The sequence below is a fragment of the Opisthocomus hoazin genome, chromosome 20 (genome assembly GCF_030867145.1).
Source record: "Opisthocomus hoazin isolate bOpiHoa1 chromosome 20, bOpiHoa1.hap1, whole genome shotgun sequence".
Classification (NCBI taxonomy): Eukaryota; Metazoa; Chordata; class Aves; order Opisthocomiformes; family Opisthocomidae; genus Opisthocomus; species Opisthocomus hoazin.
This window is the reverse complement of record NC_134433.1, coordinates 15,857,005-15,884,280: the sequence shown is the minus strand read 5'-3', so window position 1 is coordinate 15,884,280 and position 27,276 is coordinate 15,857,005. Positions and strand designations below refer to the sequence as shown.

Genomic DNA, 27,276 nt, shown 5'->3' with positions numbered 1-27,276 from the left:
TTGATTTTCTTCCAAATATGCAGAGAGCTGCTCTGGACTTGGGAGGGAGTAACGGCAGCCTCCTACGGACCCCAGAGCCGGTGGAGGGTAGGAAAGGAGCCTCTCCTCCCTCTCCACCAGTCTCAGGATGAAAGTCCCACCCAGGGACTAAAGCACCTTCTGTTCCCAGCCCCAGCTTCACACTCGGCCCCTCGCACCTGCAGCCACGCTCGCACCAGGCACCAGGCAGGGACACACACAGCTCCAGATGCCCATCTCACGCTGTGCAGCGCCGAGCAGCCCAGTGCAAAGCCAGGCAGGGACACACGCGGCTCCAGATGCCCGTCTCACGCTGTGCAGCGCCGAGCAGCCCGGTGCAAAGCGTGCCGTGCCCTGCCAGCACCTCCCTGCACCCGACAGCCGGGCACGCAGCGGGGAGCAGTGTGGGCTCGGAGCCGGCACGTGCCGAGGCAAGGCCATCACGGCTCGGGACGGCTCTCACCCATTGCCCCAGCTGCCACGGATCAAGGGACGCTTCCTTCAAAAGGAACCAAAGCTGGGATCAGCTCGGTGGGGTGGGTGCTCCGCTGCTTCCATTTGAGGAACGCAAAGCTCAGCGGGGTCCCGGCGTGCTTCCAGCCCGGTGCATCCTGCCCTCAGCACCCCGCGCTCTGGCCAAGCCCCGGTGCTGCTGGGAGCGCTTCGCCTGTGCTAACGGGACGTTACCCAGAGCCTGCAGCCCCCGGCCCCTCAAAGCAGCCCTGGTCCTGGCCAGGGGCGAAGCACGTGGGTCCCCGCCGCGGTGACGGCAGCGGCACTCGGCAGGTGCGCTGGCCGCGCCGCTCGCGGGGACAGAAACCTTGGCGTCCGCTTCAAAGGCACGTGGGCTCCAGGCGGGTTTGAAACGGAGCCTGCCGGGAGCCAGCGCCTGCAACGTGGGCTTTTGTTACCAAACCCCGCGGAGAGGCAGGGAAAACAGTTGCGTGCGTGTTTGATGGCTGGGGTTTCCGCGTCTGCCGCCTTCGCAGCTCCAGTCTTGCAACATTTGTGCTGGTTCGCAGGAGCCAGAAAGTGAAGCAGGCACGTCTCTAGCCACCTCCTGCATTTAGCAGTAAACAGATTACGCCGATAAAGGAGAAGAAAATGTGCTGGCGGGAGCGATTTCTGCCTTTACGCTCGTCACTCATTACTTACACAGGGAAGGAATTTGTTTATGTAATTATTTTTAGCCTGACAGCATCTCTGAAAGCTGCAACGATTCAGGCGCTGCCTGCCAGCCCCCCAGCCCTCCACCGCGCTCCCCGGCGAAACGAGCCCCCGCGGCGGGCGCAAGGCAGGGTGCTCTGCTCCTGCCACCGGCCCACCCCGGCCCCACACCAAGCCCAGCAGCACTCGCGAGCCCTTGCACGAACTCTCCGTGCCGAAAACGTCTCCGCCAGCCTCAGCTGCAAACCCCCCAGCTCGGGCTTTGCATCTCACCCTCCGGTGGGGTCATCCCCGGAGCCGCCGCGCGCCCGGCCCGGCAGCCAGGACCCCCGGCAGCACCCCGCACCCGGCGGGACCTGTCCTGCTCCGGCAGCCGGGCTCAAACCGGGGAGAAACCCAGCCCTGGGTGCTGCCCCGCCGTCCCGCCGCGCCACGGCCCACGAAGCGTCCCGACTTCAAGGCAGTTTTAGCAATGCCGAAGGCAAAGGTTTAATTCAAAGTGAAACGCCTAGGAAAAGAAGGCCTTTCGTTTTATAAACAATTTATATTATTTGACTATTACCTGATCTGACTCTCTGCTCATTGCTCCCAGCCACAGTAGACAACGGCTGTTAGGTTCTCTTCCTCACCTGTTTTTCCTTTTTCCTGTGCACGCAGAGTAAAGTTACGTCAGATCACTACAGAGATATGTTCAGGAGTGCTCCAGCCAAGCAGATCCCCCACGTGAACGCATCCTCGTTAGTACAACTGATTTTCATTCCTCCTGCGACGCCGCTCGGACCGAGAGCAGGGGGGACGCTGCTCCTCCCAAGGCTCAGCTCCCCGGCTCCTCCGCCGCAGCTCACCGCAGCTGCCAGCTTTTTTTTTTTTCCTATTTTTTTTTTTTCTCCTTTTTGGCTGATTTGCTAGACAGAAGTTGTTTTCAAACCGCTGGTAAGAAAACCTTGTGCCTCACTTCGTTACTTGTACTTCAGAGGAGTACAACAGCAGAGGGGGAACAGCCAAAAAACTGGGTTATTTGTTGGGTGGGTTTTTTCCTATTTCAGCCATCTTCTGACGAAGCCCTGTGCACGTCCTGTGCCAGCAACAAACCCCAGCGCTGGGACCTGCAGAGCAGAAGGGGAGGGAAGGAAAATGGCGTGTGCTCAGCCGCACCGTGACCGTCACCAGCACCGGCCCGTGGTGGCACCCAGGGCTGTTCCCAGCTGCAGGACCCCTGGCCACCGACGGGGCTTGTCCCTACCCGGACACGCTCTGGACCTGACCCAGAGCACCCAGCTCGCTCCTCCAGCCAGGACGGACGGACAGATGGAGCCATTCGCACGCTCACAGGGACCCATTCATCCCCAGCTGCCTCTCACCATTTACTGCCCTTCCTTCAGCGTCTCCTCCTCCTCCCGGAGCTGCTGCCTCCGTGCTTGGGAGTCTTCATCTGAAAGGCAGAGGCAGGCGGGGGCTGCAGCCGCCTCCACGCCGGGACGCTGGCGGCCGCGCCGTGGTCCCATCCCAGCGAGGTGTCCCCGCGGGGAAGCAGCCAGGCCTCTGCCCCAGGGCAGGGATTTCCTCACCCAGACAGACAATTCCCAGGGACACAGGGACTCTCTGCCCCAACACACCGGAGAACCCCGGGCCACACCGGAGCCACCCCGGGGTGGTCTGGGCTGGCACACAACCCCCTGCCAAGACCTGCTGCTGCCGTGCAAATCTGGCTGATGGCAGATTTGCCAGGACCGTGCCCCAGCCATGGGCTATGCATCCCGCAGCGCTGCACAGCCTGGCTGCTAGCCCCCGAGACTCCCCAAAAGAGAAGATCCCATCCCTGGTCACCCCAGAAAGCGCACGCTCGCAGGAGAGCCGCGTGGGACCAGGGGAGAGCCCGCAGAACGGGTGGCCGTGCCCTGGGACGGACCCAATGGGAGCCATCGCCCGCAGAGCGATGGTGCGGGGTGGGACAGGGCCAGGCACTGCGGGACCCCAGCTAGCCACGCCGGGCACAGCACACACGGCACGGCATGGCCCGGCACGGCCGTTTCTTACCACATGAATGTCCTTCGACGTCATCGAGAAGATTTGCCGTGGAAGCCGCCGTCCCCAGCCTACGCCCTCCGCTAAGGAAAACCAGTTGTGGGGCTGGGACATGGCTGCAGCACCACGATCGCCCTTCCCAGCCCACGGCCCAGCCCAGAGAGGCAGCCGGGACGCTCCGGCAGACCACGGCCTTGGGGAGCCCCCGGGAGCCCCCGAGTGTGGCCGCTCCGACAGCCCCGTGCCCCCCATGCAGCCCCCCAGCCCCGGTTAGGATACACCTGGTGCTTCAACAAGTGTTTTCTTTTCGATTTCCTCATCTTTGTCTTCTCGGAGAAGGCTCTGGCGAGTTCAAACAGCTTCTTGCGCGTGGCTGGAAGGAAGCAGCCGAGTCAGGGTCTCACCTCAAAACCAAACCCCAAAGCTGCCACGGGCGCTGGGGGGGAGACGGCCAGGGCCAGCGGTGCGAGAGCCACCCGTGCCCCAGTGCCCACGGCGATACCCTGGGTTTGCCTGGGAACACCGGGGCCCTGCAAGGCTGCCAGGCTCAGAGGGCCCTGGTGGGAGGTGCTGATGGTTTTACCCTTTTGCTTGGATTTTCATGACCTTCCCGACCCCCATCTCCCCAGCATCTCAGCTGGCTGCAACCCCACGCAAGCTGCCCAAAGACCTCGGTCTGTTTTGTGATGGGACAAGCAGGCTGTGACTTGCTAAGAGGAAAGGATTGGAAGAGGCAGAGTTACAGCAAACCCTCGGCTTGCTTATCCAGGATTCATGCAAACCCTGCCCAGAAATTCCTCCATTCCCCATCACCCCCTGCGCCCTCGACTCATGCCACAACCCCCGCGTACACCAGGGACAGACGGACAGCGCAGAGCTGGGGCATCACGACCCAGGTGTCCGTCTCCGCTCCGTCGTGCCGGTGCCCAGCCGCAGCGCGTGGCACGGGAGCTCCCTGCCGCTGGCGAGGGCCAGGACAGCACCGCAGGGCAGGGACGCACCGGCGCGGCACTGCCAGCTGCAGACAGAAACCCAACCCCAAAGCACCGCTGCCGGGGCCGCACGCAGCTTCCCACCGCAGCCTGCGCCCCGCACGCCGACGTGCCACCCCCCTGGGTGACTCCCAGGGTGACGGGGACGCGTGTGCCCAGCTGCCAAGAGAGGGGACAAGAAACCCCGTGCTCACGCGCTGCTGGGCACGCGTGTGCCGGCCGCAGAGCGCGCGTGCGGAGTGGACACGCCGCGTGAGCAGGCAGCACCAGGCAGCGCTGCCGGCTCTTCCCCTGCCCGCCCGGCTCCCGCCTCCCCTCCAGCGCTCGCCGGCGACGCGGAGCCCGCAAACCGACTCACATTTTCCCATGTGTTTCAATTTGTCTCTGAATAAGGCATCGTCAGACACGGCACCGCCGGCCTCGCTGGTTACAGAGGGGGCTACGTCACCTGGAAGGCAAACATCTGGTCACCAGGAGCGCGTGCACGGCGAGGGGAAGCTGGAGACAAATCGTTTCCATGACCCAATTCCAGCGCTAGCGAAGCCACAGGCCGGCAGGACAAGGGCACTGGCACGCCAGGGCTGGCTCTGGATGAGGAGTCTCTGCAGATAAAACCCCCAAGACCGTGGGTGCAGAGACCTCGGCCCGCAGCACAGCCTCAGCCCCGCGGGGCTGCTCAGCTCGGGCTGCCTGCGAGCTGACGAGGGGCGAGCCCCACCACCAGCACCTCTACGCTGCCCCAGGGACAGCAGCCCCAAATCACCCCAGGCACTAATTGCACGCTGGGTATCAGATCGTGCCCATGCTGATGGCAGGGATGGCAGGGCCACCAGGTCAGGAGCAGAAGTTCAGGCATCCCAGCAACTCAGTCAGGCCGACCAGAGACCCCAGCAGCCACGTCCTCGTGCCCGCCTGGGCCCATGCCCCTTCCCCAGGTCTGGGTGCCCTCGAAGCGCCGTGCACCCAGCCAGAGCTCTGCCATGCTGCCCAGCCACGGCATCTGGCCTGCCCCAGCACGGGGACATCGACAGACACCAGTGCTAATTCTGACCCGGGCAGCTGCTCCCCTCCCCGAGGTTAATCAGGATTACGCAGGAACATGCCTCCCCGGCACAGTCCTCTGCTCCGGCCGAGACAAGGGAGGGCTTTGTCTCTGCTGGGAATGGGATCCCAGCTCCCACCCGCAGGGACGGACGGAGGCAGGACAGGAGCAGCTCCACGCGGGGAGGGCAGGGAGGGCACCGGCACCCATCCCCATCACACACCAGCCCCTCTCCGGTGTGCTTGGGGGCAGCTTCGGAGGCAGTGGGCTGGGAACGCCGGAGCTGCCGGGCATCCCGCTGCTGAGAGGTGATGCTCACGTACATCTTCAAGTTACCTGATATTACGGAGGAGAAACCAAAGTCGTTGCTGACAGCAACACTGGCTGACTTGGATTTTTTTGACTCGTATTTCAGTCGATCTGAAAAACAAAAGCCCGATGCCGCACTCGATCAGACCCCGCGCACGCAGCTCCACTCCCCTCTCCCCTCGAGGGCCGCACGGCTGCGGGGGCACAGGGTGACGGCAAGGGAGGGAGCTCGGGCTTCCCAGTGTCCCACAGCAGCTCAGCCGCCGCAGAACGGCCGGACCCAGCTCAGCAAGGGAGCCCCTGCGCAGCCGGGCTGCAGCCCCGAGGTAACACAGAAGCACCTCGGGACGAGACGTGCTGAGCTCCAGGCAGAAACGATCGACCACACAGCTATAAAAGCTCTCCAGAGACGTGCTCCTCCCCGAGGACACGCTGCTGGCCTCTGCCGTGCTCCAGGGACAAGCAGCATCTCCCCTGCCACGCTGTCCTCTGCGCCTGGGTGGGCTCGGCCCGCTCGGCGAGGCTGAGCACAGGAGGAAGGCAGCCTTCCGCCCAGCGCCGTCACCGCCCCGGCGCTGAAAGCCCTTCGCTTTGGCACGGTGACCGCAAGCGCGTCGGTGGGAGCCCGCAGCAGCAGGCGGGAGCGCTCCCCTCACCACCGCAGAGGAACCGCGAGCGCGCCGCAAGCACCGCGGTGGTTTTCCAGGGCGAGCCCTGCAGCGAGGGTGCTGCCAGGACCCCGCGAACCACCGGCGAGACCTCCGAGGGAGACGGGCCCTCGGCCGTGGGGCTCGGAGCCGGGGCAGAGCGAGGGAGAGGAAGGGCAGCTCTTTGCTCAATGGCAGCAAAACCACCGACATCCTCAAGCCCTCCCCGCAGCACTGGCGAGCAGCCGGCTGCCAGCTCGCTGAGGAGGAGTGTGGTGACAGCGAAGGAGCAATCACGGCAGAACTGCTCTCCAGTGCAGGCCCTGCCTGCGCCCGGGGAGGGCACCTGGGGAGGGCACACAGCCGGGGAGGGCACACATCTGGGGAGGGCACACAGCCGGGGAGGGCACACCGGCCGGGCTGGGCTCAGAGGGCATTTCCGTGGCTCCTTGCTAGCGATTTTGCTGGGCTGTGCCACAGACACCACAGAGGCGGGCAGGGAGAGGAGACCCTCGTGGCAGGAGCCCGGGGAGCAGCCCACGGCCCGGTGCCAGCTGGCTGCATCCCGCACTGGCTCTGCTTTTGTGCTTTTGGCACAAGGTCCTCTGCAGCCTGCTGTAGGTGACCCTGCTTCGGCAGGAGGGCTGGACTAGATGACCCCCAGAGGTCCCTTCCAACCCCGACCATTCTGTGATTCTGTGATGCCACGGGCAGCATCGCGGGGGGAAGGCACGCATCCGAAAAGCAGAGCAGAGGTTTCTGAAGGCGCTTCTCACCTCTCTCCAGGGCAAGGAGGAAATCCCGATTCCTCTGGAGCTCCTTCATGAACTCCTCGTTCTGCAAGAAGAGCGCGATCCGCTCGTCCTCCAGGTACTGCTTCCACCGCCGCTCCTGCTCCAGGGAGCCCTGGCCCCGCGGGGCGAGCCCCCGCAGCACGGGCTGCCGGCAGCCGTGGGAGCCCTGGGTGGGGGGCAAAGCGGCAGAGGTCAGCTGGTGGTCTGGGTGCTGGTGCGTGCGGGAGCCTCCCCGCAGCAACACCTGACGCTGAGCTGGGCCTTTCGCTCCTCCGCTGCACCCCCAGCCCCGACTGCAGCTCCCCGGCGGGGTCCCTCCCTCCGACACCCGGGGCACCGTCCCCCCCGGCCGGTGCTGCTGCACAGGGGACAAAGGGGGACGGGAAGGGGGACCGAGGGGACGGGCATCCCGCGGGAACAGGGACCCCTCGGTCTGGGGTCAGCGGACGGGGAGGAAGCGGTGCCTCCGGAAAAGCTCCTTCGCAGAGCACGGAGCCGCCGAGATTTTTAACTTCAAACCGCGAGGGTGAGCCAAGACGGAACCTGGCGCGGAGGCGAGGGAGAAGGGTCTCAGCCAGCGTCGCAGCTCTTATTTCCCCCTTCTCTAAAAAGCAGAGGCTGCAATTTCCTGCTGACAAACGTCCCTGCGCGAGGCACCCCACGCACCCGCCCGGCACCCGGTGCGGTCGCACCTGGGGAGCAGCAGAGCCGCGCTGAACAGCCGCAAACTCCTCCTCACCTACAATATTTATCTGATTTGTGGCTGCTCTGAGAGAGCCGTAAAAAGCAAAAGCGCACAATTACTGGGGAAAGAAAAGGGCAGCTGCTCCTCTCCTCCCCCTGAGCCCGAAGGAATTGGCACGTTCCTATTCCCAGAAAGGTAATATAGCCCGCAAAGCTCCACTTCCAGGGCCATCATTTAGGAAAACGTGGCAGGCTGCCTTCGGAGCCAGCAAGGGAGGGCAGAGCCGAGGCCTGGGGAAGGCAGGGTGCCTGCAGCCCCCCCAGCCCCTCGCCGTGCCGGCAGGGCTCTGGCCCGGTTTGCAGGTTGGCTCCTGCGTTAGCAGAGGGACCGAGGGACACCCTGGGGATGCGGCGTGCCCGGAGGTGAGCCGGGTGCCCAGCACGGTCTGCGCTGTGGCTGCTCCTTCCCCACGGGACGCTGCCGGCTGCCTGCCCCATGCGGGCAGAAAGGCACCCACAACCCCAAGCCTTGTGTCTCCAAAACCACCACCCAGCACGAGGGGGCTCGGATTTCCCAGGGTTAAATCCTCTGGTTTGCACTAGGTTTTCCACCTGAGTTACACTGCACCAGCCCCCGAGCACGCTGGCAGTGCTGCTCTTCCCAAATCCCGCTGCTTCTCACCAGGGTAGCAGATTCGATTTCTAAATCATTTAAAATATTAGGTGCAAGCAGTATTTCTGGCACTAACTGCTGGGCTAATGGCATGAAAAAGTGTCAAAGCCTCGCTGGGTTTCCCCTTTCACACCTCACTCACTTCAGTTTTGCCCTGAACAGCGAGAAGTGCTCCAAGACTTTCCGTTCAGTCCGTGCCTGGCACCCATGAGCTTCCAGAGCACCCACACTGCAAGCTCAGGGTGGCTGAGGACCGAGTTTGGTGCTCCGTGCCGCGCCGTGGAGCCGGGGCAGGGGCTGTGTGAGCCTCACCTGTGTGCCAGCGCTCTGCTGGGGCAGGATGCGGAGGAAGTCCTCGGGGAGGTTGCCCAGGAGCGGTGGGTTCCAGTTCCTGTAGCGCCCGGGCGCCGGGGTGCTGCCGGGCCCCGGCACGTCCGTCCTGCAGGGCAAGCACAGACAGCACCTTTGGCACGGGAGAAACCCACCGACGTCTGCGGCAGCAGTGGGGCACAGGGCCCGGCACGGCAGCCCCCTGCCCAGCTCCACCGCTGGTCCTGGGAACTGAGAAACCACAGCATGCCCCCCAGCCCCACGGCGTTAGCGTCAGCTCTGAGAGCAAAAGGCTTTCCCAGCCAGTTTGAAACCTTCGGGAGCTGCTGGTCAAGCCTTGGCCCGCAACTGCGCAGGCTGGGTTCCCCTTCTCCTCCCCGTTTTGCTCAGACCCCCAGAAAACAGCCCTGCAGGAGCCCTAGCACTGCAGGATTTTGCTCATGAAGCTGCTGAAGGTCTCTCACCAGACGTCACCCCCAGCAGGCACAGCCAGGGGAGAGCCCCCCGTGTCCTGTGAGGCCAGAGACCCCCGAGACTCGGCAACCCGGCAGCAGCACGGCAAACCCACCCGAGGTCTCCGGTGCCGAGAGGGCTGCCCAGCACCTGGTGTTTTCGAGCGGAGGCGAGCGCTCCCCGCCCCCAGTAGCTGATTTTTGCCATTCCACGCGCTGCCGGAGCGGCTTTCCGGACCCTTCAGCTGTTCACTTTTTGGGGCCTCGCAGGGATTTTTTAGCCAGCTGTGAGCTTCACTCATCTCCCTCGGCTCCATCTCACCCAGCCCTAACGAACAGACGCCAGATGCCCTTTGCCAGGGGGAGATAATGCACGCTGAGACCCCCCGGGTGCCAGCACAGGGTGCTTTGCTGGCCACCACGAGCAGATGGCACCGTGCAGTCATGGTATGGTGCAGCCATGGCACGGTGCAGCCACGTCACGGTGCAGCCGCGTCACGGTGCAGCCGCGTCACGGTGCAGCCACGTCATGGTGCAGCCATGTCACGGTGCAGCCACGTCACGGTGCAGCCACGTCATGGTGCAGCCATGTCACGGTGCAGCCACGTCACGGTGCAGCCACGTCATGGTGCAGCCACGTCACAGTGCAGCCACGTCACAGTGCAGCCACGTCACGGTGCAGCCACGTCACGGTGCAGCCACGTCACGGTGCAGCCGCAGCGCGGGTCTGGGGGCTCACCTGGGCGGCGGGGTGGGCGGCGCGCGGGGGTAGCCGCTGCCCAACGCCTGGCTCTCGTAGGCGGGAGGGGAGTAGACAGGGGGGGGCTCCTCATCCGAGCTGTCCGGCTCCAGGGTCCGCTCCAAGATCTGCAGGGCGAGAGGTGGGGGTGAGGGCGAGCCGGGGAAGCTCTCCCTGCCTGCCCGCCACGGCAGAGCCGGGACGGGACGGGGTGAACACGGTGGCAGAGAGGACAGGGGCAACCTCCCGGCACCAGGCGCCCTGCACCAGGGGTCTTTCGTCAGGGTTTGGAGGTGCTGCTCTCAAGGCACCACATTTTCAGGTGTTCAAGGCCAGGCTGGATGGGGCTTTGAGCACCCTGGGCTGGTGGAAGGTGTCCCTGCCCACGGCAGGGGGGTTGGAACCAGATGATCTGTAAGGTGCCTTCCAACCCATACCTCTGTGATTCTATGATTTTGGGTGGGCAGGTGAGCCTGTTCCTGGGTGTACACAGCGCTGGGGGGCCCCCTGACCACAGCAAAAGGGTCTCTGATGGGTTTTGGGCTGGCAGGGAGGGAGGAGAGCACTTTGGCTCTAGCCCCAAGCGCTGTTCAAGACAAACCAGCCAGGCTGCATGCTCCAGCTCAGCCACATCAGGCACTCTGATCTCTGCCCGCCCGCAGCAGCGAGCAGCCCCATGAACGGGGCGGGACGAGACTGAGCTGCTCGCTTGCTATGAACTAATCATGGTGGTCAGGAGTTGAGGCAAGGGACCCCCACCCACGGCTGTGTGCCAGGGACCACCACCAGGAGTTACCTCGGGGGGGATGCTGTCCTCCGAGTCCGAGCTGTCATCGCAGCCGCTGCTGTCCAGGTTCATCTGCAGGAGCTGGTCGATGGTGGCATCCACGGCGCCGTTGTTGGCCCTCAAGACGCACTCGATGATGTCGTAGTCCATGTTGGGGAACATGGTCTTGAAGTCTTCCATGGCCTGGTTGAACTCCAGCCGGCGGACCTGCCTGGTGGGGCGGCTGTTGTTGAGCTCCTGGGCGGAGGAGCCGCCGCGCGAGCTGCCGTTGCTGCTGCTCCGACGGAAGAGGCTCGTCATGGCGGGGCGGCTGGCAGGGGGACACAGCGGCTGCGGGGAGGCGGGCGCCCGCCGCCGCTCGTCACGGGGCTCGGCCCCAGCAGCCGGTGGGGAGCATGGGCGAGCGGCGGGGGTCCTGCTCCCCGTGGCCGGTGGCACCACGCATCAGCCCCCGGCGCGCTGCAGCATCCTCCCACCTGCGGAGGGGAGAGGGGAGGAAGTCACCCACGGGACAGAGCACCCAGGGTTACCACGAGATCCCCGTCTCAGCAGAGGGAATGCGATTCAATTCGACCCATCCAGCCGCATCCCCGTGGGACCGTCCCATCCCTGCAGCGGGGCCGGCACGCTGGAGCACGGACACGCCGGAGCACGGACATGCCAGAGCAGGGACACGCCGGAGCAGGGACACGCCGGTGCACGGACACGCCGGTGCACGGGCACGCCGGAGCTCGGACACGCCGGTGCACGGACACGCCGGAGCACGGACACGCCGGAGCTCGGACACGCCGGAGCACGGACACGCCGGAGCACGGACACGCCGGAGCTTGGACACACCGGAGCACGGACATGCTGGAGCATGGACACGCCGGAGCACGGGCACGCTGGAGCACGGGCACACCATGCCAGGTGCTCTACAAACAAAACTCAAGGTAAGAAAAACGGCTTTACTTGCACCACCGAGGGCTCTCCAGATTTAACAGTTCCAGGTTTGACGTGTATTTATAAACACAGTAAAATCTCTCTTTAAAGTAAAACATGGAGTCAGCTCAGAGCAAGGGGCTAAAATACTTGCAGCACAGCAAATCGACCCTTGGGAAAAGCCACCAAATCCAAGATTAACACTCACTTTAAAACCATAAACAGATTATACAGCTACTGCTTCTCATTTGGAAATGCAGGGCCAAATTCAGTTCTGGATTAACTCCACTGTTGAAACAGAATTACCCCAGGAACACTTTTGATCCATAATATCATTTTCAAAGGCTTTTTCCTAAGCAGCAGGCAGAGAGTTCAAGATAACTGTCCCTAAAATGGTATTTAATTCAGAAGAACGTGCCAAGCACATTTCTGAGTGAAACAGGGTATAATCAGATTCAAAGCCATTAAGCGGAGCAGCCACCTCTGAAGGTCACCCCGGCTCTCCCCTGCCCGTGGCGAGGCCGTTTGTGACAGCAACGTCCCCGGCGTTCGCCCAACCTCGGCCGCCACGCCAGCGCGCAGCCCCGAGCTGCTCCACGGGGCTTCCAGAGGCTGCAAGAGCGAAACCCACTTGCAAAACCTGGGAAACTCAGCAGGAACTCTGGGAGAAGGTTTATTTTGGCCATGCTGTTCACCCCAGTTCTTGTCCCCAGGACAGCCCTGCTCTGGCTCAGCACCCAGAGCGATCTCTGATGCCTCGGATCATTCCCGCTCTGTGGGCACGCTCCGCTCTCCCTCCCTGTTTTATTCTGATCCTGGATCCATTTGCATTCAGCCGCACTGAGCGTGCCGCCGAGCCCCAAAGGGCAGCCCCGAACGGCAGCCCCGAACGGCAGCCCCGTGCAAACACCAGTGCCCGGCCAGACCCCGCGCCCCGGCTCAGGGCAGCAGCCCCCAGGCTGAACACGGGACCCTCCGCCCGATGCTCCCGAGGGACACGGGGTGCCCACGCTGCAAGCAGACCTCTCCAGGCAGGAAGGCAGCTGGAGACGCCGGGCACACACGGACGGCCCCGCAGGGATCCCACCTTCCCGTGGCATTCGCTCGCCCCGCGGGACAGGACCCACGGAGAAGCAGCAGGTTCCCAGCCGGGCTCGAGGGGCCGTTTCCAAACAGGAACCCGCAGCTCAGTCCCCCCTTGCTAACCAAATGCATTTAACAGACCACTCAGCTGAGAACCACCTCCATCCCCGCGCAGCCGCCCTGTCCCCAGGATCTGCTCCTGCTCGCTCCTTCCACGTCTCTGCAGCGTCACTCGCGGCGTGGCTGCGATGTCCATGTTACAACAGGCTTGGGAAAGAACCCGACCCAAGTCAGTGCTCGGTGGGCATAGGTGAAAGCCCTGTTTCTGCCCAAAATGAGAGACGGCGGTGAGCTGAACACGCCGTGGCCGGTGTTGTTTGCAGCAGCGTGGTGTAGCCCCAGCTGATGCAGGAGCCAGGCACGGAGCGGCGTCGTGTGAGCGGAGCAGGAACAATTCTGACAGCGCGGCCCGGCTCTCTTCGCTGAGGACAAACAGATCTGCTGGAGTCAGTTAATAAAATACTGCTTCTCGGGTCCTCCTCTGCCACCATTCATAGCAAAAAGCCAGCATTGTTCTGGTATTACACTTTAATTGCACTATTGCATGGCTGGTTTAGTCACGTATTAAATGGAGTTATAACACATTCACGGGGTACGCACGCTCCTTAAAAGATCTGGCTGCTCCAAGAGGATGGGGAAAGAGCCTGGACATCAAGGGGAAAACAGCTTTCACCGGATACACTGTAAACACACACACGATCCAAACACGAAGATGAAAACTTCTGCAAAGAACAATTAGCTCAGCAATGCCACGCTAGCTCGTACACCTCACACAGCAAAATCAGCCCCCAAAACCAGGAAATGTGCTTGGAAACCCCAGATCTATTTAAAAATCCAAAGATCCGTAAAGTGACGACAAGCACCTGCGGTTGGGGTCCTTGTCTCCCAGCACTGAACCTCTGAGCGTGTATTTAAGGTCTCCCCTGTCACCACCACGGCCACGGCCGTGCCAGGCGCCGGCAGCGCCCCGGCAAAGTCCCGGCTCCTCCCGACGCCAACGCCTCTGTCCTGGGGAAGGCTTCAGTCAACGCAACATCAAAGCCTGGGACAACTCCCTGCAACTGCAGCCCATGCTGGAGAGCGTGACTGAGCGCAACGCGCCGAGCAGCTGGAGGCTTCTGGTCAGAAGATGAGCGAAGTCAGGGATGGGGACACGATATTTACGCACCACGAAGGCTCGGCTGCACAGCTGGCTTCAAGCAGCCCCGGGGATCGTGCTGCTGGGCCCTTCCCAGCCCTGGGATACGCCCGGCGGCTGTGGGACTTGCGGGAGGCTGCTGCGGGCACGTCCAAACCCGAGGTGCAGCCCCCGGCACAGAGCGGGACTGCTCTGCGCGGCGCAGGGCAGCCCGCTGCGGGCAGAGCTGATAGCAGCGGAACGCTCCAAATACGGGCTTTTAAACCCATTTTTAAAAGTCCTCCCACTAATCCAGAGCAATGCAAACCACTACACCAGCATGAGTTAAAATCCAGAGAGGAGCAAGTCCCGACATTGAGTTCATTGAAAACACAAACCGGTGGCCGTATTCGCCGGGTCCTCCCCAGTTCCTGCTTGTCCGCATCAGCATCTCCAGGTGGGCGGTGGGGAGGGCAGCGGGACCCCCAGGTGCCGGGGCCGGCAAGCGGCTCGGCACGTTCCTGGCCCTTATTTTTGTGATGTCAGTGAGGGGCTGGGAAGATGCCAGGAACAGCAAAATCCTTCAGATTTCCCAAAAAGGGAAGAAGAAAGCCGGTGTCCGACTGCCAGCCCAGGCTGGGCTTCTCTTCGCCTCGTGCTCCCTGTTTGCAAAATTAGACTGTGATGACTCGTTTAGCTGTTCCCTGATCAACTTTCTTCCTGTCTTAAAATAGTTCTTGCCCTGCTATCACACAGAAAAGGCCCTGAATGCTGTTATTCATTCATCCAGACCCGGGCACAGGCTTAATCCTTTGCCCTCCCACTACACCCATCACAAGAGCAGCTTAAAGGCTCTGCAAGCTGGAGCAGAGGCGGCTGCGGGGAGACCTCACTGCGGCCTTCCAGCACCTGAAACGGGCTGGTAAGAGAGACAGGGACAGGCTTTTAGCAGGGCCTGTTGTGACAGGACAAAGGGTAATGGTTTTGGAATAAAAGAGGGGAGATTTAGACTGGAAGAAATTTTTTACAAGGAGGGTGGTGAGACGCTGGCCCAGGTTCCCAGAGAGGTGGTCGATGCCCCAACCCCGGAAATGTTCCACGCCAGGTTGGACGGGGCTCTGAGTGACCTGATCCAGCTGAAGATGTCCCTGCTTATGGCAGGGGGTTGGACTAGGTAGCCTTTGAAGGTCCCTTCCAACCCGGACCGTTCTGCGATTCGATGTCCCCATCCTGTGCATCGCGGGGTGCAGCGAGGCGGCACGGGGTAAAACGCTGCAGGGTGTGGGCAGTGCCTGGTCCTGGCTCGCTCCAGCCCTTCTGCTGTACCCCTAAACCCCCAGGCAGGGCTCCACGCCGCCCCTTCCCCGCCAGCTCTCACCCGAGCAGCCCTGTGCTGCGGGACGGGGCCCAGCACGGAGAATGCCCAGCAGGACTTGCCGTCATGCCCAGCCGGGGTGGCACGGGATGCTCTCCCGCACGTGTCCACGGTTGCGTTCTCACTGCACGCTGCGCTCGGGCACCGGCACACCTCTGGGTCCAGCTCCTGCCGCTAGCTCAGCACTTCAAAATATAAAATAAGACCAAACAAAAGCTGACCTTCGGGGAGCAGGCTCATCCCCGCCAGCACCCTGCCTTTTCTCCCGCCCGGGCTGCTGAAGACTTGCACAATTCAGATCCGCCCTCGCCTGAGCCAGAGCCAAGAACAAGACCTCGACAGCCGCGGAGAAACTCTTCATTACGCTCATCGGGGAGCAGGCGCAGCGTGCGCAGCCTCGGGGAGCACGACCTCCGCGCAGCCCCTGCCGCCCTGTGCCAGCCAGCACCCTGCCTTCACAAAACTGCTCCTCACCCTGCCCTGGCAGCAGGGCCCTCGATACCTGGCAGAAACGGACTTCTCACACCCAGGGACAGCCCGAGAGGCGGCTCGGGGCGGCTCCGGCCGGGAGCAAGCACGGCGCAAGGCGCGGAGGAGGCTGCCCGCAGACGAGCAGCTGGATAACCCCAGGGGCTGGTCGAGCTGGTAACGTCGTGCTGGAAACAACAGTTGCTCAGCTCTGCAAGGAGCGCAGCCCAAGCGGAGGAGCGAACAGCTGTAAAAGCAGCGGGACTGATCGCTCGCAGCCCGCGCCGCTCAGGGAAGAGCCTTGGCACCAAGTGCAGACGCGGATATTCCCTTCCCCGGCGCCTGCTGCAGCTCAGGCGGCAGATGGGATTGCTCAAACCCCGCTATTGCCACGCTGCGTTCGTCGCTCATCCCTCATCACACCGGAGCCACAACCCCTGTCTGCAGCCGGGACGGGGTGACACCGCGCAGGGCTGGTTCACAGAATCACAGAATAGTAGGGGTTGGAAGGGACCTCTGTGGGTCATCTAGTCCAACCCCCCTGCCCAAGCAGGGTCACCTACAGCAGGCTGCACAGGATCTTGTCCAGGCGGGTCTTGAATATCTCCAGAGAAGGAGACTCCACAACCTCCCTGGGCAGCCTGTTCCAGTGCTCCATCACCCTCAGAGGGAAGAAGTTCTTCCTCATGTTCAGCTGGAGCTTCCTGTGCTTCAGTTTGTGCCCGTTGCCCCTTGTCCTGTCACTGGGCACCACTGAAAAGAGCTTGGCCCCATCCTCCTGACACCCACCCTGCAGATATTTAGAGGCATTTATAAGGTCCCCTCGCAGCCTTCTCTTCTCCAGGCTGAACAAGCCCAGCTCCCTCAGCCTCTCCTCGTAGTGGAGATGCTCCAGTCCCCTCACCATCCTCGTAGCCCTCCGCTGGACTCTCTCCAGTAGCTCCTCATCCTTCTTGAACTGGGGAGCCCAGAACTGGACACAGGACTCCAGATGAGGCCTCACCAGGGCAGTGTAGAGGGGAAGGAGAACCTCCCTCGTCCTGCTGGCCACACTCTTCTTGAGTGTTCCCCCAGCCCAGGACTCACCCGCTCCCCCGAGGGCACCCATCGCTGGGCGGCTGCGAGCCCAGGCCTGGGACCAAGGGCAGCAGGCATTTCCACGCACGGGATTAGCTACAGATCTTCCCTAGCTTCTGCAAGGAGACTCTTGGAGGAAGTCTCACAAGGAGGGACATTAAGCCAGAAATTGTGACGCTCTGCCCGCAGCCAGGCCCCCGCAACGGAACAAGAAGCCTGGGAAGGTGACTGCTCAGCGGCTGCAGGTGTAACTGCAACAGGATGGCAATTAGGATGAAAACTCAACGATCGGGAACAAAAATGACAGTAGTGTCTGCCAGCAAACCGACAGGCAGAGCACGCGCCGAGGATGGGCAGGATGGGGCCGTATCAGTCTCTCCAAAACCCCCTCCGTCACCTTCCAGCTCACCTCAGGGGATGCACACGTGCATGCACACCTCCCGCCCGCCTGCCTGGGAAAACTGCTGGCCAGCAAATCCCTTCCCACCCAAACAAACACGCACTCGAGGATCCGCTTTAATACTTGTTCTGCCACGTGTTAGAATGGCTGGGACTAAGCCCTTCCCAAAGGAAAAAGCAGTCAGGGAGGCGAGCTGCAGTAAGCCCTGTCTGAGACCCTGTACAGCACGTACCGCTCTGCGAAAGGAAATTCCCCTCTCGCCTCCGAGAGCAGCGCTCACAGCCAGAGGAGCAGCCCGGAGCGGAGCAGGGAGAGCCGCGGAGGATCCCGGTCCCGACGCCATCGTCAGCGTTACTGCTGGAGCAGCCCGGAGGGGAGCAGGGAGAGCCGTGGAGGATCCCGGTCCTGACACCGGGCATCGTCAGCGTTACTGCTGGAGCAGCCCGGAGCGGAGCAGGGAGAGCCATGGAGCATGCCGGTCCTGACACCGGGCATCGTCAGCGTTACTGCTGGAGCAGCCCGGAGCGGAGCAGGGAGAGCCGCAGAGGATCCCGGTCCTGACACCGGGCATCGTCAGCGTTACTGCTGGAGCAGCCCGGAGCAGAGCAGGGAGAGCCGCGGAGGATCCCGGTCCCGACGCCATCGTCAGCGTTACTGCTGGAGCAGCCCGGAGCAGAGCAGGGAGAGCCGCGGAGGATCCCGGTCCCGACGCCATCGTCAGCGTTACTGCTGGAGCAGCCCGGAGCGGAGCAGGGAGAGCCGCGGAGGATCCCGGTCCCGACGCCATCGTCAGCGTTACTGCTCAAGCGCGCTCACCTGGTGGTTCCACCGCGGAGCCCGCAGCCAGACCTGCGCTCTGAATTGCACGATAACCACGTTTCAGAGAAGAAGCGGCGTCTGCTGCTGCCTCGGGGCACCCGTTGCTCGCCCAGCCGCAGCCGGCCGTGCCATCCTCCCAGACAGATTTATGAGGGCCCTTTGTGAGCCGACCAGATGTCGGCCCTCCGCAGCACCCAGCCGGCTCACGAACCAACAACACCCAGCGAAAACCTGGGGGGCCGCACTCAGCCGGGACAGGAAAGCCGGGCAGGGCTCTGCCGGGGACCCCTCGCCCTCCGGAAGCAGCACCCGAAGCCCCCAGCTTGCCCCCAACAGGGCTGGGATGCTGCGGGATCTGCAGGGGGGCTGCCCAGCCCTGGGGGTCCCGGCACTGCCAGCCATGCCGGGATGCCCCCAGCCCTCTCTGCCAAGCGAGGGCAGAGCCACAACCCCTGCCCTTTGGCACTGAGCTGTGCTAATCCCCGGCTTTCACACATTTGCCATGCCAGAATCGCAGCCCCCGCCCCAAACGAAGCCTCTATTAATGAGGCAGCACTAGATCTTCATCAAAAATTCGCCTGCCTTGCGAGGCTGCCTTGCACCGGTTTCATGGAAGGTAATTTGATCTTGGTAGGACAACATTCCTAAAATAGTTGAGGGAATTCAAACATGAAATAAGGTTTCCAGGAAGGGATTAAAAAAACTAGGTCAAGCAAGTGTGAGCGATTAAAGTAACCCTGCATCCCTTTGTATGGTCCAGCTGCATCCCTGTTCAGCTCTCTCGTATCGACGTGTGATAAATTAGATGCAAGAGGTTGCATAAAGCAGAGAGGCCGATATAAGATTATTCCGCGAGGTGACTGAGGATCAGCGACCTCTCCTCCTCCGGCTTTCACCGCCGACATCAAAACACGCATCTGAAAAATCAGCTTAGAGCTGGTTTGAAAGGGCTGCGAGGAGCAAGCGCTGCCGGTGCGAAGGCGCACGTGACGGCAGCAAGGTCCGGGTGCCAGCGCTGCCTGCGTCCCGCGGCAAAGCCCCGCGCCCATCGCCCAGCTCCCTGCCGCAGCTCGCCCGTCCACCCCGAGCCTGGCGGCAGGGAAGCCCAGGCACCCCCGTGCCCGCCCGCGTCCCCCCGGCGCTGGCCGCGGCCGTCACGCAGAGCCCCCGCGCCACATGTCACACGAACCCATCCTTAACCGCTGATCCTTTCTTCTCCCTTTGTGCCGCTGGCTCGGCACAAAAGCACCGCGGAGAAGCGGGGAGTGAAAGAAAATAAAAATTCCTGCAGAGACAAAGGTGCGTGGCCCTGCCCGGGGCCGGAGCCAGGCCAGGGTGTGCGGAGGAGCCACGTCCCGGCAGCCCTCGGGTTCGATTTGCTCAGCGAGCACCTAACGGGGAGCGGGCAAAAGTGAACCCAGGCTGCGGGCAAGGCCGGCCCCGCTGCCCTGCTAATTAGCGCAGCCCATTCACAAATGCTAATTTGCCATTTTAGGTCAAGGGTCAAAGAAATTAAAGGACGGGAAGGGAAAAAAAGAGAAAAAGCCTGAGCAGAGGCAGCCCCTTCCCCTCTGGCTCTTTGCACAGCAGGAACACACTGGGAATGGACTGGAATGGACTGGGATTAGACTGGGCTCGCCCTGCCCAGCCCGGCGGTGCGGAACATCGCCACGGGCTCCAGCCCCGGGCACCCTGCGAAGCCACGCAGCGCGGCAGGGACAGGCAGGGACGGATGGGCAGCGCGGAGCAGGGCCAAGGCAGGAGGCAGCAGCCGGGCGCTGCCCAGCCGCCGGCACCTCCGGCCGCCGCTCTCCTGTCACCCGGGCGGAAGGGGCCATCGCCTCGCGTGCGAAGGCGAAAAACAACCCGCATCGATTTGCCCGCGGCTCCGCGGAGCAGCGCGACCGCACGAGTTTCTATGGAAACAAAATTAGTCGAGTAAAACTCTCACTGACGGCACGGTGAATTATTTACCAGGACGGGCCCCTGGCCGTTAGGGTCTGGAAAAACCATTCCAAGGCGATCACGCGCGGGCTGCTGGCAACCCCTTCCCTCGGGCACGGAACCGCCGCCGTGGAGGGGAAAACCCCCAGGCTTCGCGGTGAAACCCACCGGGGACGGCGGGGGGTCCTGCACCTCCATCGCCCCGTCCGCAGCCCCGGTGTCCCCTTGGAGGGGAGGATGGTGGCACCGGGGACGACAGGGAGATTGTGATGAGCAGAGAGGAGTAGGCTGGTGTGAGAGAGGAGGGCGACAGGCGCCGGGGGCTGTCACCTTCCCGTGGTTTTGCTTTTTCCTAATAACTGGACCGTGCCGACGAGCAGGCGTGCCAGCGCAGGGACTCTGCCGGGCTCCTGCCCTGCCCTCGGGAAGGCGAGCGGCCGCAGGCACCCGGGCAGAGCCTCCCCGGGGACACTGAGGGACCCCCGGGGCCATCCTGCGGGTCTCAGGCGCAAAGGTGAAGCAGGACCCCGGCCTGCCCTCCCAAGCAGGACCCCTCGCTTCTCCCTCCTCCCCAGCCCCTTGCCACGCGGCATGGCAGCGACGCACGGCACGGAGCCGGAGCCCGCCGCCCGAGCCAGCCACGCAGCATGGCTGCCCGTCCCTCGGCACCCGCGACGCACCCCAGCGCCGCGCTTGCAGCCGGGATCGCTGCGAGCCAGGACCAGAAAGGGACTCGTTAAGTCGCCAACGGAGGAGCGCTGGTTTTTTCGAACGAGTCACGAAGCTCTGCGGCTGACGCAAGGCACCCGGGCGAAAGCACCGAGCCGGCGGTTCGGGCGCTGCCGTGTCCTCGTTGTCCTGGGACGCGGCGTCGCACTAATTGCATCGGTCCTTTGTCCTCCCTCGCGCCGGGTGACATTGCTCAGCAGAGGAGAACCTGCTTGAAACGCTACACCTCGCCAGGGACGGGTATTTAATTCACGCCAGTAGGTCAGGCCTCTCCCGCGGCAGCGCGTGCAGCCAGCCCGGAGAGCAGGCTCCTCCGTCCCCGGCACAGCGGGGCTGGCGGCGGGGAGAAGCCCTCGAGAGCCGGAGCACCAAGTCTGCTCCGTTCCTTCCGCTCCATCGCAGCGCATCACGCGTTTATACGGAAATCCTACGGGATGCTAACGGGGATCGGACGCCAGCTGAGAAGCTCTCAGCCCCCTTCCAAGCTCAGCAGCAGGGTCTGCTCCCGTGCTGGCACAGCCCCGCTTCTCGGCAGCGAGGGAACCCCAGAGCCCCCGAGCAGCGGCTCTGCCCCCTTCGCCCGCTCGCTGTGCCCGGCCACGTGCTTCTTCAAAATCCCTTCTCGCTTCCACTGCATTATTTTTAAGTTTGTGTAATTAATTCACATACGAGCCCATCGCCATCCCGTCCTGGTGGCCTGACCGTGGCGATCGCCAGCCAGGGAGGGTCAAAGCCACGAGGATTTTATAAGCCACGGTTCCGGCTCCGGGAGCCTGGGCACCCTCCCCGTCCCCACGGCTGCCTCGTGGCCCCGGCACACGCTCCCACGCAACGCGGCTCCATCGGCCGGGGCCACCGCTGCCCCGCTGCCCACGCTCAGCGCGGCTCTGCGGAGCTGCGAGGGGCAGCACCCTGGGTCCTGCCCACGAGCCGTGCCCAGGCTCCCGGTGCCCCCGGTCCCCCAGCCCCTCGCAGATGGCACCTGGAGGCGAAGGCAGGGCTGGGCCCGACGGGGAGGGTGCCGGTGCAGCCCACGGTGCCTCCCCGAGCTCCCTGGCTGCGGCAAAGGCTGCACTCGTGTGCGTTCCACCGCTGCCTGCAAGCGTGGTGGCAAAGCACAAGCCCACCGGCACAACCGACTCCGTGACGGAGGCAGATACGAACATCAGCTTTGAGCCCGGACGTCCCCGTGACCCACCTAGCAGCGTGCCACGCTCCACTTTCCGGGGACGATCTGCCGGTTTTCCCCCTGCTCAAGCTCTGCTTTCCTCGCCAAGGACAGCGGCGAGGCCCCGTCGCCAGCGCGCTCGCGTGCCCGGCTGCGTGCACCTTCCCCGGGGAAGCGAGCGAGGGCAGGGATCGACAAGCTGTCAGGCAGAAGGAAGCAATACCACTGCAGGAGTCCGAGCTCATTTCCCAGAATCACCAGAATCCCAGCATGGCAGGGGTTGGCAGGGCCCTCTGTGGGTCACCCAGTCCCACCCCCTGCCCAAGCAGGGTCACCCAGAGCAGGGGGCACAGCACCGCGTCCAGGCGGGGCTGGAATATCTCCAGAGAAGGAGACTCCACAGCCTCCCTGGGCAGCCTGGGCCAGGGCTCCGTCACCCTCAGAGGGAAGAAGTTCTTCCTCGGGTTCAGCTGGAGCTTCCTCTGCTTCAGTTTGTGCCCGTTGCCCCTTGTCCTGTCACTGGGCACCACTGAAAAGAGCTTGGCCCCATCCTCCTGACACCCACCCTGCAGATATTTATAAGCATTTCTTAGGTCCCCTCTCAGCCTTCTCTTCTCCAGGCTGAACAAGCCCAGCTCCCTCAGCCTCTCCTCGTAGGAGAGATGCTCCAGTCCCCTCACCATCCTTGTAGCCCTGCACTGGACTCTCTCCAGTAGCTCCTCATCTTTCTTGAACTGGGGAGCCCAGCACTGGACACAGCACTGCAGATGGGGCCTCACCAGGGCAGAGCAGAGGGGCAGGAGAACCTCCCTCGCCCTGCTGCCCACACTCCTCCTCATGCACCCCAGGATCCCATTGGCCTTCTTGGCACCCAGGGCATGCTGCTGGCTCATGGTCACCCTGTCGTCCCCCAGCACTCCCAGTCCCTCTCCACAGAGCTGCTCTCCAACAGCTCAGCCCCAGCCTGTACTGGTGCCTGGGGTTGTTCCTCCCCAGGTGCAGGACCCTGCCCTTGTTGAACCTCATCAGGTTCCTCTCTGCCCAACTCTCCAGCCTGTCCAGGTCACGCTGAATTTCCCAGCAATGAAAGCAGACTGGGGCTGGGGGAAAGCACCACGAACAGGGATGCACACCCCGCACCGCTCCAGCCGCCGACGGGGAAGGACCTAGGGGCTGCAGCCTGGAGAAACAACAGCCATCGACAAGCGCTCGGCTCGAAGCAGCACGGCCCTAGCCCGGGCTCAGGCCGGCGCACGGAGCATCTGCCCCTCCCAACACGCGTCACCGCCGCGCGCGATGCCCTCCACGTGCCAACCTCACCTCCCCGGCTCCCACCTACGGCTCCTCCCGCAGATGGGAAAAGAAAGCGTTATGGCTTCCTCCCAGGACGGAAAACTGCTCAGATCAGCATCCTCCCTTCACCTCCATCCTCTTCGGCCCCATTATCCCCGCTCCACCCACACACGCTCCTCCGGGACCCAAGGAAGGGCCAGAGTATCCGTTGCTCATGGATGCCACCTAGAAATGAAGACCTGAAGCATCTGTGCTTCCTGGAGTTATTTCTGGGCAGATTTTATCTCCTTCCCCACCTAACCTTGGTGCGTGTTGGCGAGGAGGGTCCTCAGCGGTGAGCCAGCAGCCTGCCCGCCCTCCGCCGGGCTCGCACGCCGCAGCCGCAGAGGATGCGAGACAGACGGACATCCCCCCCCAACAACCCCCAGCAGACACGGGCAGAGCCACCGGCGACGGGGACGCGCCGGAGCCCGGCCACGCGCAGCCGGGGCAGGAGGGGACGGTTCCTGCCAGGCCGCTGGTTGGGGTTTTAAGACGCTTGTTTGTTTGGTTGTCGCTGGGCAACCGAAAGGAAGGAAAAAAATATCAATGCCATATTGTCACCCCTGAGTCACCGCCCAGCACGGGCCGAGGTGCCCCGTCCGTCCCGCCGCCGCCGAGCACGCCCCGAAAGCGGCTCACCCCGACCCTCGCCGCCCGCCCGCTGCGGCCCCGCTGCCTTCGCCATCCTCGCAGCTGGGGACTCCAGCGGCCCGGGGACATCGGTGGCCCGGGGACAACTTTCCAGGCCCTGGAAAGCAGCGTGGAAATTTGCATTTACATTTGCATTTCCTAATTGTGCCTGCGGGTTTCCTGGGGCCGCGGCTGGTTTTGGTTTCCATGGCAGGTTCTGTGCGGACCCCGAGAACCAAGGGGCCACGATGGAGCTGCCACTCACTGCCATCAAAGGCGGCCGGCGGGGCGGGATGGGGGCACCGCGGACGGGGGCACCGACACCATGCTCCCCTGGCACCAGGCCGGCCGCGGGGAGACCCCCGGGCACGGGAAGAAGGTGGCTGACACGCGGGACACCGACGGTTTGGGGACACGCCGCCAGCGGGGCTGCTGGACGGAGGGACCAAGGCTCAGCCACCATCGCCCGGAGGCGGCAGCCACCACACGCCCAGCGGAAGCCGTGCAAGAGCCGGCCCCAGACGCTCCCCCGTTCCCCTTTCCTGCTATTTTCAGCCGGCTTTCCACCCAGCCGGGGTCGGCTGCTTTCCCCGTCCAACTTCCCCGTGCCATTTCGGGACGGTCTTGCCGACGAGGCTCCCTGCCCCGGCTCGCCGTGCCCACCCGGCTCTGCGCTGACCCCCGGGAAGCGGCAGAGCAGCCACAAACGCGACCGAGGCGTTGGATAACCCGGTCCCCAAACCGCCGATGCCCGCCCAGCGCCACCGAGCAGCGACCAGGCTCCGCCAGCGTCCCTCCGCACGCCGGCCACGGTGACAGCGACGCTGCCGCCCCGACCGAGCCGCGAGAGAGGGCCCCATCACCGCCTCGCACACCTGCGAGGGGCCCCACGTTACTATTTCAAGGATATTTTTTCTTTTATAGTACACAATTCTCATCGTCACCATCATCTCACACCACCCAAACTCTTCCCAGCTCCGACCGGCGAGCGCACCCAGAGGGTTACGGCAGCAGCTCCCTCCCCGCGGGTCCTGCCCCCAGATTTTACCCTCACGGCGCAGACACCGGGTGGGAACGACCCTCCGGCTCCTCTCCGGCCGCTGCCCTCCGAACGCCCACGGCCCCCCGGGCTCCTCGCCCCGCGGAGGGTGGCTGTGCGGGCAGATAAGCACCGCACGCTCGCTATCGCGCTGGGACACCCTGCTCGCTGCCCGCGCTCGCATCACCCCGCGGCAGAGGGGACCACGGCACGGCCGCGACGGCAAAGCCCGCTCGGCCACGCCGCGGATCCGGCGGGGAAAACGGATTGGTGCTGGGTGTGCGGGGTAGACGCTGCTTTGTTGGAGATTTTTTTTTTAATTTGAAGGGTCTTTTTTAATAAAACTTTGGAGAAGTCAAAACTTTCCTGGGAGCTTTGCGGCTGGGAAGAGGACAGGCGCCTTCGACCTGTCTTTGAAGGAAAAGCGTTTGGAAACGGGAGGCTCCTGCAGCGGGAAGGGGCTGCGGGCACCCGGGGATCGGCGCGTGAGGCTCGGCCGGCATCGCGCACACCCTCACCGCGGCGGAGGTGGTTGGACGGCGCGGGGGGAAGGGCACAGAGGTGGGGTGCACAACAACAGGGAGCGACGAGAAAGGCACGGTGAGACAACAGCAGGCTGGGTCTGCCCTGCCGCGAGGACCACCGAACGCTTTCCTCCCGCCCCGCCGCCGGCACCGGGCCATCTCCCCTCCCCGACGGGCAGAGCCCCCCGGGGTCTCGCTGCCCAGCGCCGGGCTCCGGCCGCGTGCTTCCAACCTTCATGAAAACCACAAAAAGCTCCGCAGCGGAGCAGACGCTGCCTCAGCCTGTGTCATTAGAGACCAGTGAGGAGGAGGAGGAGGCGAGGAGAGCCGCAGCCTCCCCGCAGCCCCACCAGCAAAGCCTCCGGGGTCAGCCCAGGACGGCGGCTCTCCCGCACGGATATCCTCGCCGCTCCGTCCCCCACGTCTGTTTTCGGCGGCGGCAGCAGGAGGAGGTGTGAGGAGGAGCTGTGACTCCGCCGCTTTTTAAAGAAATAATAAAAAGGAGCCTTCCCAAGCCGCCTGACGAGACAGCGTGTGCCTTTGAGCGGTGCCTGCCACTGGCGAGGCAGCCCCCAGCCCGTCGGTGACCGGCCGCAGCGATGGCAGCGCTGGCCGGGGCGAGGAGCACCCTGCAGGACAGGCGGCCCCAGGTGCCCCCCATCCCCGCGGGAACACATGAGCCCTGCCCGGGGGTCCAGGGCCCACCCGCGCCCAGGAGCCGGCCGCCAGCGCCTCACCACACCGGGCCCCAACACCAAGCCGTAACCCACCAGGGCGTCGAGCGAGTCCCGCTCCTACGGAGAGAGGCTGAGGGAGCTGGGCTTGTTCAGCCTGGAGAAGAGAAGGCTGCGAGGGGACCTTAGAAATGCCTCTAAATATCTGCAGGGTGGGGGTCAGGAGGACGGGGCCAGACTCTTCCCAGTGGTGCCCAGCGACAGGACAAGGGGCAATGGGCACAAACTGAAGCGGAGGAAGCTCCAGCTGAACCCGAGGAAGAACTTCTTCCCTCTGAGGGTGACGGAGCCCTGGCCCAGGCTGCCCAGGGAGGCTGTGGAGTCTCCTTCTCTGGAGATATTCCAGCCCCACCTGGACAAGGTCCTGTGCAGCCTGCTCTGGGTGACCCTGCTTGGGCAGGGGGTTGGGTGGGGGATGCCGAGGGCCCTGCCAGCCCCCGCCATGCTGGGACTCCGAGCCGGGGGCCGGGGAAGGCGACAGCGCAAAGCCACCAAACCCCAAACCCGGCAGCGGGGCCGCGCCGGGGAGCGGCGATGCTCCGGGGGCCCCCCCAGCTCCCCGCGGGCCGGCCGGGCCCGGAGCCCCGCGGAGGAGCCGGGAAAGGCGGCGGGGCCAGGCCCCGGGCTGCGGCCCCCACCGCCCGCGCTCCCGGCCCCGCACCGGGCCCCGGCCCTGCCGCAGCCGCCCCCGGGCCGCTCCGCCCGGGCCTGGCGGAGGCCGAGCCGGCGGCACGGGCTCTGCGCCCCCCCGCCCCGCGTCCCGCGCCCCGCGCCCCGCTCGGCCCCGGCCCGCGGCCCGCGTAGGCCGTGAGGCGCCTCCCGCCCGGCCCGGCCCGGCCCGGCCCGCCCCGCCGCGCACAGCCCCCGGCCCGGCCGCGCTCCCCTTACCGGCGCTGCGGGGGCGGCGGGGGCACCGCGCCCGCCGGGAACCGCGGGAAGGAGCCGGGGCGGGAGGCGGGCGCGGGGGCGGGGGCCGTGCCCGGCAGCTGGGGGCGGCGCGGCGGGGCCGGGGCCGGGGCCGGGGCCGGGGCCTGGCGGCGGCCGGGCCGGAGCGCAGCGGGGGCGGGGGGCGCTTGGTCCCCCCCGGGGCGTGGTGACCCCACCCCGGGTCTGGACGTGTCCCGGCCCCGTCCCGTGGGGGCCCGTTGCGGCCCGGCCGCAGGCGTCGAGAGGCCACCGGCCCCGGGCCTGGGG

The 27,276-nt window shown here is 64.3% G+C and overlaps 1 protein-coding gene across 2 annotated transcripts; it reads right to left on the bottom strand.

The window, feature by feature from the left end:
* Nucleotides 1-1,646: 1,646 nt before the first annotated feature.
* On the bottom strand, nucleotides 1,647-27,058 carry CUEDC1 (CUE domain containing 1). 2 transcript variants are annotated; one of them, XM_075440209.1, is made up of 11 exons: nucleotides 26,971-27,058; nucleotides 10,669-11,135; nucleotides 9,873-10,000; nucleotides 8,664-8,790; nucleotides 6,977-7,160; nucleotides 5,581-5,664; nucleotides 4,561-4,650; nucleotides 3,490-3,583; nucleotides 3,223-3,281; nucleotides 2,547-2,617; nucleotides 1,647-2,291 (listed from the first exon to the last, which is right to left on the bottom strand). In XM_075440209.1, the coding sequence occupies exons 2-10, from the start codon at nucleotides 10,957-10,959 to the stop codon at nucleotides 2,550-2,552; spliced, it is 1,125 nt and encodes a 374-aa protein (XP_075296324.1). In that variant the 5' UTR covers nucleotides 10,960-11,135; nucleotides 26,971-27,058; the 3' UTR covers nucleotides 1,647-2,291; nucleotides 2,547-2,549. The 2 variants fall into 2 exon arrangements, with proteins under 2 accessions (XP_075296324.1, XP_075296325.1); XM_075440210.1 differs by lacking the exon at nucleotides 26,971-27,058 and adding an exon at nucleotides 24,834-24,924.
* Between the last annotated feature and the right edge of the window lie 218 nt (nucleotides 27,059-27,276).

Excerpts from the sequence above, each read along its gene's own strand:
- CUEDC1 (XM_075440209.1), bottom strand. The coding sequence starts at position 10,959 with ATGACGAGCCTCTTCCGTCGGAGCAGCAGCAACGGCAGCTCGCGCGGC. Across the intron at positions 7,161-8,663 it reads AGCAGAGCGCTGGCACACAG|GGCTCCCACGGCTGCCGGCA; the intron begins GTGAGGCTCACA and ends CCCCCCACCCAG. Across the intron at positions 4,651-5,580 it reads TTTCTCCTCCGTAATATCAG|GTGACGTAGCCCCCTCTGTA; the intron begins GTAACTTGAAGA and ends TTTGCCTTCCAG.